Raw genomic sequence first — 14,641 nt, 5'->3', positions numbered from 1 at the left:
AAAACTCACGATAGGTAGAACACTATTATTGGGACACACGGGCAATAAATATTAGAAATAATATTTGTGGCGTGTGCGATCTTATATGATAATCCTAAATGTCAATGCATGTTTACCATATGAATTCGAACTAGGAATAGGATCGTCTCGTGGTAAACATAGGTTTATTATATCTTGGAAAAGAATAATAAATAATTGTGGAATTATCGATCGTCGCAATTGCATAAATTGAGATAATTAACACTAGTTGAGAATTAGAACTAAGCGTTACTCAATGGCGTCTGAAATCCAATACATTCGCATATTCGAGTTTTAAATCAACCTCCATTACTTTTATAAATTTTAGTTTTAAAAATCCGTTAACTACTCATTCGATAGTTTTAGTCACAAACACGAATTCAAATTTATCAAATATCCTAGAATTAATCCTTATTCCCTATGGGACGATACTTTACTCATCACAATTATTACTTGTCAACGAACCCGTACGCTTGCGGGAATTCACTCAAACATGATAGTTCCAATTCCCTTGACTTGACATGACATATGATTTCCCATTAAAACTTGGCCACCGTTTACATTTTCAAAATCAGTGAACCAATCTCTATTTTGACACATGTGAAAGGTATAGCCTTATTCAAGAATCAATTCTTGACAAGGTGGAAAGTTAACAGTGACATAGACTTCATCAATGTTAGGTTCATTATTAGAGGCCAATGTTGCACCACCATCAATTTTAGGCTTGTTTCTCTTCTCATTAAGTCTCTTGTGACAATCTTTGATAAATTGACCTTTTTCTTGACAGTGAAAGCATTTCTTACCTTTCATTTTTACTTTATCATTAGGATTTCCCTTTTCCTTATGTCCTATTTTCTTATTGAGGTTAATATTCTTCGATTAAACTTGGATTTAACCATCAGATTTTTCTCACCGATAGATTCTTTCCTTACAGCTTTATGTTCTAATTCCTTATTTTTTAAGGCAATGGTTAAGGTTTCCCTTCCATATTCAATTGCACTGTTGACATCTTTGTATTTATCACCAATTGAATTAAACAAGACTAGAGCCAACTGATCTTTTGAGAGTTTCTCATCACAGTTAGCTAGGTCACGGGATAGTCTGTTGAATATATCAATATTAGCCTCAAGATCAAGAGATGGATCTAATTTGAAACCAAAGAATTGTTTTAGAAGATACCCTTTATTTGGGATAGTTTTATTTAAGTATGTATCTTCTAACTTTTTCGATAGTTCAGCAGCAGTCTCTCCAAGTACATTGTCAAATAAGTGTAAAAAATAGAGCTCCAAGTAATTTCATCAAGTTCAGTTCTCTTGTTTCCTTCCAAATCAGTTGGTCATGACTCACCTATGGTCTTAGCACATTTTTGTTGAAGTAAAATTACTCTCATTTTCTAACGCCAAAGACTAAAGTCTCATTTACCATTAAAAATATTCAATTCAAATTTTGTAGAAGTCATGATCAAAAATTTGAATATCAACACTGTATGTAGATCACACAGATACTTCAGAAAATATATACTACTTATAATAATTGAGAAATCAACACACAAGTGACCAGTCTCAAGGAAATATAAACAATGAACAAGTAGTATTCAGTATTCACTAAGGTACAATAATTTTGTTAACAGTTTATTCCTGAATTAATAAAGTCACAAGAATGCAATGTCACTTAGAACAAGTGCAATTTATTGAAATATTCAAGATTCAGTAATCAAAAAAGGACATGCAAAAGATTAGTCTCTAGATCTCTGACTTAGATCAAGGCAACCTTTAGATTCCAGACAACTTGAATGGTGTTTGGATAAAGGTATTACCAAGAATGTCTCAGATCTAGAGTTTTAACCATGTTTGCAATGAGACTTCAAGTATAAACAGGTATCTTGTATAGTAGGACGTAAAATAAGAACGAACTCACCAGATACCTGTATAAGGATTTCAAGAAATAAAAAACAAATTATTGGACAAGAGTCAAAAGTTTTAGATCTACCGTAATCAGAGCCAAGAACCATGTTTAATTGCTCTGATACCGCTGTTAAGAGGAAATTCAAACGATTAAGCGATTTTACAACCCAAATATGAAGTAAACAGAAATAGAAAACAAGAACTGAATAAAATGAAATTCGTTCAACGATTGCCTTAAGGCAATAAAACCAAATCCTTCGAGCTTCTATCATGGTAAGTAGCCACAAAGTGAAAACCAGAACCAAAGCGTTCAAGGAGTACGAATCGGTGCACACAGACTATAATCACTCAAGATTACAAGAAATCAGCCTTACAATCATTACAAACCGTGCGCTCAAGAACAAATTAGAATGCCTCTCAACATACAAATCACTCAAGAAATGTTTATCATCGAGAGATTCTCAAAAAAGAAGATTGAAAGACTATTTTTTTTTTTTGGTTGTGAAAAAGGGAGAGACGAAGAACTCAAGAGTCAGTCAGAGAGAGAAATTCAGATCTGTAGAATATGTTTAACCCTAGGAGAAAGCCTTAAATGGAAGTCACCGGAAGGTCGGCCAAATCCAATAGTAAGTAGGGTTGACACATGGCAAGATCAAATGCCTTCATTCCATAAGAAAAGATGCATTCCACAAAAAACGTTTTTGTAAAATGTTTTAAACTGGGTTTTAATTGAAAAAAAAAAAAAAAAAAAAAAAATTTGAAACTCGAGAACCAACAAATTGGGATCATTTCGCCTTTTCCCAAGAGTATTGTAAGGAAACCAAGCTATTGGTAATCTGGTGTATTTTTCTATCAGTCTGTTAGTTTCTCTTGCAGCTTAAGTGCCTCCAAGTAATTGACAACACCAATCTTCTAGACCTCGAGGCTTTCAGTAATTTTTCGCCCTAAACATTATCAACAGTCATGAGACCATTGATTTCATTTGCATCCCTAAAGTCATACCAAATTTTTCTGCTCAAGTGCCTCCAAGTAATTGACAACACTCATGTTACAATTGTAGAGACAAAATCATGCCTTAGAGCAAACTTAAAAGGTAACAAATGATACATCCTTACACTAGTTGGTTAGAATTTGGATAGCACAAGCAGAATCCATCCCCGACACACAGACATATTAAAAATCGACAAACGCTTAAAAAAAGATGTTTCTTGAGTAATCAAGCCTGCAAAATCTACTAGTAAATTGAGTTCTGCTACCCAACTTGCGTACAATTATGCTTATAAATTCAACAGGATGCGACAAGACACCCCGTATTTCCTAGTGGGGGCTCCCCCACCCACATGCTATCCCTTTCGCTATTATCGTAATCCTGAGTACGCTAAATTATGATCAGGACACATATCATACAAGACACGCAACCATGATTAGACCAGAAGTGCGCCCCATGAGTTTCATTGATTTCTATTCATGTTTCATTATATTTCTGATCCTCTCTGAGTTTAGTTTATGCTTTGTTCATTTGCTGGAGGTTGAATCCATGCCCCCTCCCAGCTGTAGCTACTCCTTTATTGTTATTAATAAAGCACTCAAGGACATAATGAGTTTTGATTGAAGAATATTAATACACATGCATAAGAAACAAAAGCAGAAATTTATTTATCTAATTCTGACAAAAACTCCAATCCCAATGGCTACATAAACTAAGATATTTGAAGACGACTACATAAAAACTTTTTCATCACCTATTTCTCAAGAGTAAATTTCCATACGTTTACATATTCAACTGTACAACCATATGCCCAAAAATAGGTGCGGAGAGAGATTTAAACCAATTGAAGGCTGAATCTACCAATTACTGAACTTCCTTACTCTGTACATTGAACAACTCAAGAAGAACAAGAAAGCATACCAACACCTGGACGATAAGCCCAAGCGGGTGGCAAGCGTGCATATTTTTCCATTTCGGGTTGATCATCGTATGGACGACTCATGACTTTCAGAAGCAGGCGAACCTCTTCAAAATTACCAGATTCTGCTGCATCAATGGCACTTTGACAGAGATAATTTCGAAGAATGTACTTGGGATTTACAGAGTCCATTGAGACCTTCCTGTCCTCGTCTGAAGTGCCACTAGCAGAAAGCTGCAGATGGAGAAAAAACAAAAAAAAAAACAAAATCAGCATAAATAAACAAGTTAGAAAATTTCAAGATGCGGGAAAAAGCTTGGTCTAAAAATGGTGTCCATAAAGTGTCATGTTTGCACTTGGTTTTACTGAACAATCTACTCAAATCATTTTCTATAGGAATTTTGATGTTCAACAGTTCACAAAGAAGAAACATTTATTCCGTCAAAGTAAGCATTGTAACCACATAGGTTCTAAAAACTAAGGGGACGTTTAGTTTGTTGTTTTCAATTTTGTAAAACACCTAACACTACTTTGATAGACATTTATGAAAATGCATTTTCAAAAACAAGATTAAATTTATAACCAAAACTCAGAACATATTTTTCACCACTCGAACACGAGAAATAAAGTAATCTAATAAATCCTCCCAATGACAAATCAAACCCACCCGACGGCAAAATTTAAAAAATAAAAATAAAAATAAAAATAAATTGAAAAAAAACGAAGTCACATTCTTCTCCACACCCCCCGTTTGACCAACCCCCTTCCATGCCGCCGCCACCTTCGTGGATTTTTCACCACCGCTAATGTAAAGCCCCAAATTGCAACACCAAAGAAACTCAAAATTGCAGAACCAATACAATAGATTCAATTTCAAAGCACAAATTAAAAGTTACAAAGACGGAGACAATCATAGTACCCAAAAGGTGGTGGCATGGCATGAAATTGGGTTCTATTATTCTCAGATCATGTCATTATTTTTTACTTTTTTATGTCCTATTTTTTGCTGAGTCAATTTATTTGTATTTTATTATTGAAGCAGTACAGTAAGATTTATTAATGTTAAAATGTACATATTACTTGATGATTTTAAAGAATAATCAAAATTCTTTGAATAAAATGTCATATAACAATTTCTAAAAATTTCAAACCAAACGTATTTCCAATTTTCTATTTTGAGAAACAGTTTTTCAGAGTAGCAAAACAAATGTGTTTCCTGCAATTTAAAACACAAAACTAAAAATAAATTCAAAACTTAAAATCGAAATGCAAACCAAACAGGACCTAAAATTTCCAGAGGCTTTTACACCAAGGGCGTGTGCCAGAAAAACGTTATAGTGGTATCCAAATTGATTAAGAAGTCACAGTATCTCCTCATGCACACATTTTTCGATTATATAATATCAATAACCAAAGAAATATTTTAAGCAGCAAGTGGTCCCAATCCTACCGACCAACTGTGCATTCTTATCAATGTTTAAAAGATAGCAGTACCGATGCCCCCCACAAAAACAAATAAATAAATGAACACTTCGACTCGTCAAGATTGTCTGAATTTGGAATATAAACCTGAAAGCAGAGGATGCATGCCTTGCGAATTTCTGTGTGCATGTTTTTATATGTGTGGCCATCTGTTTTATTTTAGAAGGGCGTATATTAACTACTAAAAAATGTGTTCCTCTAAATAATTCAGTAACCCCAATATAAATTAGAAAATAAAAATGAAATATAATGTGTCGTATCACCTCCTGTAAGTAGGATTTCAACCAGCTGGTCCATGCATCTTTGCGTTCCTTACCAATATCCAGCAGAACAGCCTTCAATGGAATCAGCAGTTCATCTTCTGGAATGGTAGAATCAGCTTTGATATTTGAAAGCGACCGAAAGAAATTTGTGTAGTCAACTTTATCAATAGCCATGTTTTTAAGAAGTTCGCTAATCAACTGCTTGTTGTACTTAGGCAAACCAAGTTTTTTGGTCATTATGGCCTGATATTCGTCCATAAATTTGGTCCCATATCTAGCCAGTGGAAGAAATAGAAAATCAATAAAAATTCAATTCCAAAAGAAAATCATTAAACAAGTTAAGTCATTAAAAATACCTCTCCATGGCATAGTTTGCTTCGTTATCATTTATCAACTGAGCCGTCGAAAGAGTTGTGGCAAAATGTGCAATATTCCATAAGCCAATATCAGGTTGATTTGCAAAACTGTACCGTCGCCCAGGAAGATCTGTAGTATTTGGGGTATAACGGGGATCAAATGCGTCCAGGAATCCAAAAGGACCATAATCAATCGTAAGTCCCAACACACTCATGTTATCAGTGTTCAGCACTCCATGTGTAAAACCAACTCCCTGCCAACTTGCAACCAGGGAAGCCGTGCATTCAGCAACTTCTACAGCCCAAGCTGATATTTCAATAATTTCCGAGACATTATCAGACAAATCGATGTGGTAAATTGTCTAAATGAACATAAAACAGACAATGGCAAAATGTTCAGCCAATGAGACATACGAACAGGTTGTCCTTTGGATTTAAATTGCAGCCGTTGTCTTTAGTCAAGACAAATGAAAAGAAAGATAAGATAACAAAATGTAATAACCACATCCTCGGACATGGATCTAAAACTTCCCCATCATTTCATCTTAATTTTGTTTTCTTACTGAAACAAAAATGGTTAAATAGGTCCATGACCTCAACAAATGCCCCCAACCATGTAAAGCAAATACTAAAAAGAATGTTTGGGATTCACAAATTGACAGGGAGAAGGAATAATAATAGTGAAAAAAAATTAATGGCCATCCACCGGACTTTTCACCTAAAAGAATGAGATTATTTTTCTTAATGACATTTTATTCTTCAAAATTACAATTACCTGCATACTTGTTTGAAGTTAAATCCACAACTGAATCATCTCCTTCACCAGTGCTGAAAGAAACACTATCGCTTTTTCTCAGCTTCTCTAAATGGGGGAAGTGATGCCGAATGGTGTAGTCTGCCAAAGTACGAACAAGGTCAAGATCCTCTCTAGATGCATGTATTTGATACGAACCAAAGCGTAGAAAGGATTGAGAAACTCTGCAAACAATAGCACCCGGCTCGTCCTTTGGATTGCCACTGCATGTGAATAAGCCCAAACTTATCAGTGTCATAACATGTAGTACTCAAGTTACTTTGAGAGATTATATTACTACACCATGCAGTACTCAAGTCACTTTGCCATGATGAATCCAGAGTCCAGAACATGTTATCAGTCTAGATTTTGCCATTCACGGTTGTATTATTTAGGCTTCAAGCAAGATAAATGTCAAAATGTAAAGATATGTCCGAGAGGATAAGCCCCTGTTTGAGCCCCATTATTTCTCATTATATTAAATTAATTTTTTCTCTCTCCTACTTTTAACCACACAATCTTCAATAAAATAATATTACACGTAAATCAAAAAATTTTCAACCACTCATTTTTGAAAAAAACATTATTCATCTCATTATAATCTAAAAATAATGTGGCTCAAACGGCCCCTAAATGCTTCGCATTGTAGAATAAGAAGTTCATTGTTCATAAATGGAAACTTGTTCCATTCAACACCTTGACAACATCTTATCTAAGTTAAGGAATAACCAAAGCTGAAGCAGAAGATAAAGTATCAAACTGGAGTATATAAACAAATAGAATACAAGAACATACTCGTAAAACATGTCTCGAGTGACATATTTCCCAGTTGTCACAAGACAAAGCGCACGCGTTGTCGGGATTCCTAGATAATGCATTGCCTCACTGCAGAGAAATTCCCTAATACTACTGCGCAAGACTGCTAGACCATCAGCAAACCTGCTGTAGGGGGTCTTCCCAGAACCTTTAAGCTGCAATTCCCACCTCTCCAACTTTGAATTCAGAACCTCTCCAAGAGTGATAGCACGACCATCACCCAATTGACCAGCCCACATACCAAACTGATGTCCTCCATAACACTGAGCATAAGGCATCCTACAGAAGTTACATCATATAGAGTAAATAAAGTTTCATTTGAAAAGATTAAGAGAAATAATCTAAAACGCTAAAGAAATGATGCTTACCCTCCAACCAATGGTGATGCTCCAGAGAATATGAGAGGAAAATCAGGCCTAGTGAATCTGAAATACTGAACCAATTAGGCATGAGTGGAAAGGTTTATGAAACACATGCGAAAGCAGAAAGATATTGAATAAAGTCAAAGACATATATGCAGGTAACTGAAGCAACTCACTCTTTATGATTCAAATCGAGCAACTCAGCAACTGAATCAGACCATGCAACAAGCTGAGGGTTCTCCACCTCAACAGATGGAGACACTTTAGAATAGCAAGCATGCAACACCTGCACAAAATGGCATTGTCATTAACTAGGTAAATCGAGGTGAAACTAATCACGAGTAAATACACAAAATTGAATTCCTACACATCTTATTTAGAATACGAAAAATAAAAAAGCATACATAGTTAAAAAAATCTAAAGGCATTACAAACATCATCAAGTCAAGCTATTGTTGGAGAGATTTTTAAGAGAATGAAGTTTTCACATTGAAGATTAAATCAACAAAGGAAAGATGAGTGAAAAAGCATTTGGATCCAGACAGAACAAAAATGAGAGACGAAGGAGTTAGCCAAAAATCTGGCCCTGCTCCACCTGGTTGGAGCAGCTATAATGCCTGTGCTAGCGTGCTTGGCCAGCAAACCACTGACTGCTAGCGCACCAGTGCTGCCAAGTGACACCAATGATGCCTTTTCGTACCCAACTTATCTTTGGCTGTTAAAATTCGAATCTTTTTAGTTTTAATTGATATATTTCGAATTTAAAAGACACCTATGAATGGTTGTAACCTATTTGAAAGGGTGTGATATGAATCTACATGTAGAACCAAATTTTCTTTGATTTGAGGGGTGAAAAATTGATAGAATTCCAGATTATTCTCTACCTTCTTCAATGCTTTCTTGCATTCTTCCTTTCTATTTCATTTTTCATTTCAAAATCAAACTTTATATGCTGTTATACTTCAAGAAAAAGGGGTATAAAGCCTCTTGTATAAGTTTATCGAGTTTGGGTTTCTTACATTAAGTGCACTAATCACCATCAACATTCAAAGCATTGCATCGTGGAGGAATATTTAATATCCCTTGTGCATTCACTATTGGTGAGTGACAAACAGTCTTTAAGGAACGTGACCCATTATTGTCCCTTGGAATTTAAAGTTCGTGTTTTCATTATTGCAAAAGAAATCCTAACAAAAGCTATTTACATGTATATTGAAAATAATTACCCCCGAAGTATTAATTGACCTCATTGCTCAATTGTTCCAAATCTGAGTGAACCAAAAAATAAAAAATCTGGGGTATCAGACTTAGCTGCGACAATTCCTACAAAATTCTTTATAAAAATAGCCGAAGAAGCACAGATAAAATTAAAATATCACCACCTAAAAATTCAAAAGGAATAGATAAATCCAGAAACTATTGAATAAATAAAATTAAATAAATAACGAACCTGTCGGGGAATTAAATCTGTTCTTGGGTCACCAGGAAGTTCCCGAACAAAGGAGTTGTCCCACCTCAATTCTTCCAGCTTCAATTTCACTCTATTACTATTTTTGACACTATTATGTTCTAATGTTTTATTTTCCTTATCATCTGAAATGGAATCGCTGGAGACAGAGGCAGTTGTTGAAGGGTTGGTTTCCATTGAAAATATGGAGTAGCGTTTCAGTAATTTGAAGGGGTAGGAACGGAGTTCTGGCCTAAGAGATTTGGAAAGAGAAGGGCGGAGGCGGCGTAGGGCGGTGGGGGAAGCGGTGGCCGCCAGAGAAGAATAAGAAAGCGAAATAGAAGCCGAAATGTGGGAAAGCATTTCGATTTTAACTACCACTTTTGACTCTCATGTTTATATACGCATCTATAACGATATCTATGTACACTTGTCTCTCCTATGATTGTGATTATTAATATTAGAAAATATTTATTTTGCAATTAAATTGTTTTGTTTTAAAATGATTTTCACATACATGTTGATTTTATTTTGTAGGGTATACTAGAAAAGTTGGTCTGCTACGAATTCGCATTTATATCAAATTCAAATGGTGGCATAACAATCCATGTGAAATTTCTTCCACTAGCATCAAGATTTGAGGGCTTTTACTAATTGCATCTTAAAAGGTTGAACTTCAACCTTAAGGTCCCCCATCGTTTCACTTCTGGAGCATCGTGAGAGAGGTTAATAGCGGAATGTGTTCCAACAGGTCAGGGAACAAGAGCGGTATCTACTCTGGTGCCCACAAAGAATTCCAATCCATGTTTCAGAAATCGAACCTTTACACTGCGCCTTTACTAATTGCATCTTATGTGAAGCTGAGATTGTTTTCTGTGAGCCAAAGTACGTGTGTAATGCAGAATTTTCTTCCTTTTATGGAGCCATTTGATACCTTTATCGTGACTAATTGTTGCTTCTTTACCAGCTCTTGATGATCTAACATTTTCTGTTAATAATACTGGTCTAATCATATAATCTGAAACGCATGATTACGACTAAAATACATCAATACAAGTTTGTCGAGTTCTTCGACTGTCTTGAGAAGAAGAGCACCAGAATTTGCCCAAGTTGGAAGATTGCTCCAGTGGTATTCTGTAAAAGGATCATTATCCCCTGCCATTAACATAGCTTTGGACAATTGAATAACATGATGTTTCCCAGCTTCAGCAGAAATTCAGCACACACCATATTATAAATGTCTGGACAATATAAAGAACAAGATTTATGTTTCTTTCTTCGATAATACTGTCTATTGTTGATTCCGACTTACCAAAGACGGCATCAATGTTCTTGTGAGGTAAATTCAGCCACCAAATCACCTGTAGCACTGAAAATTGAATAAAAAAATTCCAGATTCATAGGCTACATTAGCTGTCCATCCAAATAAAAAGTCTGCTAGTAGACAAACTGGCTTCACACCTTGTTCTTGTGTAATATCAAATAGCAACTTCTTGAATGGAATTTTGAAACTCAGAGAGTAGAAGGTTGTAAGGAACTGAGTCCGAATTTTTCGGCCTCAGGAGGGATTTCATGTTATGTGCTGTTAAAAGGGATTTCGACAAATTTAATTGTGGAGGATGAGCCTGAGGAAGAGGTTTTTCGAGTTTCACTAGCAAACACACTTCATTTTTCTAACACTTCGATTATTCAGTGGGTTTGAAGTGAAAAATGAAGTGTAGGTCGAGTAAAATTGGTTATTCAAAATTGGTGGCAATGACAATATGCCCTATTGAGAAAGGTTCAAAGAGTTGAGTAATATTTTTAGTTAAAGTTTGTTATAATATTGCACTCGACCTTGTCCAGTGGAGGTGAAGATGCTGAGGAATTTTTAGCAAAATAAAAATATAGTTTTATTTACTCAAAATTCAGTTGGGCGAGGAAACTCATCCAAGCATAATCAGCACTAAGTAGATATTACAAGTTAATTCAACCCCTATGAAAACTACGAGAAACAATAAATTCTTATTTGCTAATAAATTCAGAGTCGACTACATGAATCATTTTTTATCACTCTATTTAGTTCATGGCTAAATATAATCGAGGATTAAACCCTACTGGAAAACAAAAAAAAAAAAAAAAAAAAAAAAAAAAAAAAAAAAAAAAAAAAACGTTAATACAGAATCTGAGAAAGTGGAATGGAATAAAAAGAAAAATTTATATTGTATAATTATTTTTTGCAAGAGGTATATTCTTAATACACACACATATATATAAAAGAAACGTTAATACAGAATCTAAGAAAGTGGAATGGAATAAAAAAAGAAAAACTTATATTGTATAATTATTTTCTGCAAGGGGTATATTCTTAATACATATTGCGTTCGAATTCCTTTTGGGCTTCTTAGACTGTATTAAAAATAAAAACAGTTTAATTTATTCGGTGAATCACAACATTAGCAATAGGATCAAAGGCGTGATTTAAGAAGTAAACGTTTGATTATTTACTGGTTTTGCTTAATTATTGATTTAAATTTTTTAGACGTATTATATTTTGTGTTTTGGAAAGTTGATTTTCTTCTTCCTCCTAAATTGTTATCCCCTGAGTTGACCAAAGAATTCTCCTTGTAAGATCTTTAAATTAACGAAACATAAATAAATATTAACATATTTCGATTAGCTGAACTCTTTGAAATGGTATGTACAGATCATTTCAGAGAAATGAATTATCTGTAAAAAGCCCTCGACCATACCTTCCTCACTTACAGGCATCGAATTTTCTGCATTACCATCAAATGATTTCCCTTTTTGTGGAAGATTCGAAAGTTTTTCAGCAGGTTGAGAGTTTCTAGTTTCGACTGCCCGTCTTAATGCCTCCTTCAGTTCTTCACAATAAGTTTCCAAATACTCTAGTTTCTGGCTTAGCTGTTCCAGTGATGACTTCATTGCTGCGGCTTCTATTAAGGCTGCATCTCGACTCTCATTAGCTTCCATTAACTCTTTCTTCAATGTCTCAGCCGATACCATCCCCAAGTCCTGGAAATTTTGGGAAGCATTCTCGGATTGCATTCGATTTGGTGAATGTCCATTCTTGTTCTTCTTCTTCATCCTAGAAAACAACCATGACAAATTAAGCCCTTTGTTTTTCGGCTGGGAATGAACGGAGGCGTGTGAATCTGTCAATGGTACGACGATATTAGACTTCTTCCCGTTTTTAGTCGAACCATCTGTCTCAGTACTAATTGTGGCAGGCATACATCTGTTGCAAGATGATACTGATCTAAGGTCTCCCAAACTGTTTCGCCTCGACTTGCAGTAATTGGGTCTTGGGGATAATCTAAGCGCGCCAACGTTATGAATGCAAGAACCCGTGACAGAATATTGATCTTCGGCTGCACATATATTTTGTTCCAAGTGTACAAATTCAGAGGGAAATCCTTTTCTTGAAGATGCATTTGTTGTTCTACAATCAGATAATATGGCTTCATCGACATTTCCCCCTCTGAATGCGTAATCTCTCCAAATTTCAGCATAATTTCGATTCTCGAACATATCTTGTTGATACCCCGGTAATGGTTCATCGTCATAACTCTGTTAACATTTCAAATTGTCGATAAGAACACGTTATATTGAAGATTATCAAACTATTTGAACATAGTAAAAGGGCAAAAATATGCAAGAACACAGATCTAGAGAGTGGTAACTGAAGATTAAGGCAGTCTGAACTATAAAGGATTTAAAGAAGTCAGAGTTGAATAAATTTATTACAGTAACTATTAAGGAAAATTATGAGAATGAATAGAGTTGAAAAGTTTTTCTGTTCCATTAAGCCAAACTATGTTCATCTGATACAACAAAAGTGATGCTAAAGATTATCTTTAAACGTAAAAGATTAGGCCATGCTTATTAAAAATTGAATATTGTTGAAATGAGAAATTTTTTGTTCTGTACTTATAATTTCATGATCCCCATCAACATTTAGCTTCAAAAAACAGTGAATCCATAGACAAACAATGTAATTTCGATGATTTCTTTCTTGTTATGTTTAACCACTTCGTCTAAGCATATAGACACCTCTAAGAGAGGAGACACATTCATCGACTTTAATCAAGTACTTAACAACTCTGGACTTTTGCGTGCTACGATACAATGTTAACTCATGTAAAAGCTGACACTCATGTTCGGTCTTGGTCAAAAGTTACTTTTCTTATAAGTAAATTAAGCTTTGTCTATTAAAAAAAAAAATTAACTTTTAAGCACACCCAACCATGTTTTGGGAGAGAAAAATAGATTCCCAAGTTCCAATCTCGTGTACAGAAGGAACATATTATCTTGAACCACAACAGTGTGGATTTAAAGCACAAAAATCACTTATCAACACAGAGAAAATGGTGAAAATGAAAAACTTACCGGAGTAAAAACTGGATAATCTTGAGCAGAAAACTGGGAAGCATCGTGAGAATGAGAAACAGGAGAAGCAGAAGGGAACCTTAAATTTTTAGGGCTATTTTTTCCCTGTAAAAGAGCAGCATGAAGTGATCTGAGCTCCACTGCTTTAGCAATGGCCGTCTGAATATCTAGCCTGTTAATTTCATTCCCATTTTCGTTTGCATTAAAGATTTGTCTAGAAGCCATGAAATACACAGGGAAAAACGGAGAAAAAGATAAATATATGCAGCCCACAAAGAAGGCGCTGTGTAAAGAAATGTGTTTATATCTGAGAATTTATTCGCTGGGAAGAAGAAAACAAAGAGGATGAGGCCGTGGCAATTCAACGGTTGGATTTGCTTTTGTTCAGAAAAATGTAAATTACATCATATCATATCCAGTGATGAATTCTAAGGAGCCAAGAATTGGAGAGAGAGAGAGAGAGAGAGAGATGTCTCTAATATAAACCAAATGAGCTTTTGTCTTGGTTCTTGAAGAATAAATCGAATGAGTGCATGTGAACCAGATAGGGGTGGGCGGGGCGGGGGTCCTAATGTGAAGTCTATGTTTAGGCCATGGGCAAATAGTGAATTACCAAAATCATCCATGTTTTCTTTAATTTTATTAACAAATGTGGAATTGTATAAGTTTTTATAGATCGTGGAGTTGGTTACATGAATTCATTTTTGAGACTCGGTTAAGTACGTTGTTACATCCACTAATGAAGGTTATGATTAGGGGTAAGCCGGGTTCCCGACAAAATGTCATCGAGAATTTATGTCAAAGATGTGACATCTGCGATAGTGCTCTTTCTTTATTTGAACTCGAGATGTTGAGCACGTTCGGGAGTTGTTCATAATCGATTTAAATTATAAATTAATAAAAA

At 35.1% G+C, this 14,641-nt stretch overlaps 2 protein-coding genes across 2 annotated transcripts; both read right to left on the bottom strand.

The window, feature by feature from the left end:
- Positions 1-3,556: 3,556 nt before the first annotated feature.
- On the bottom strand, positions 3,557-9,733 carry LOC111393282 (UPF0061 protein azo1574-like). The gene is made up of 8 exons (XM_023018742.1): positions 9,352-9,733; positions 8,078-8,187; positions 7,908-7,964; positions 7,519-7,818; positions 6,706-6,947; positions 5,931-6,237; positions 5,575-5,848; positions 3,557-4,063 (listed from the first exon to the last, which is right to left on the bottom strand). Exons 1-8 carry the CDS (start codon positions 9,709-9,711, stop codon positions 3,809-3,811), a joined length of 1,905 nt encoding a protein of 634 aa, XP_022874510.1. The 5' UTR covers positions 9,712-9,733; the 3' UTR covers positions 3,557-3,808.
- A 624-nt stretch (positions 9,734-10,357) lies between these two features.
- On the bottom strand, positions 10,358-14,212 carry LOC111392325 (IRK-interacting protein-like). The gene is made up of 4 exons (XM_023017643.1): positions 13,738-14,212; positions 12,033-12,918; positions 10,661-10,717; positions 10,358-10,551 (listed from the first exon to the last, which is right to left on the bottom strand). Exons 1-4 carry the CDS (start codon positions 13,960-13,962, stop codon positions 10,358-10,360), a joined length of 1,362 nt encoding a protein of 453 aa, XP_022873411.1. The 5' UTR covers positions 13,963-14,212.
- Positions 14,213-14,641: the final 429 nt, after the last annotated feature.

Source organism: Olea europaea, chromosome 4 (assembly GCF_002742605.1).
Source record: "Olea europaea var. sylvestris chromosome 4, O_europaea_v1, whole genome shotgun sequence".
Lineage (NCBI taxonomy): Eukaryota > Viridiplantae > Streptophyta > Magnoliopsida > Lamiales > Oleaceae > Olea > Olea europaea.
The sequence above is the reverse complement of the archived record's forward strand: the minus strand, read 5'-3'. Positions and strand labels throughout refer to the sequence as shown.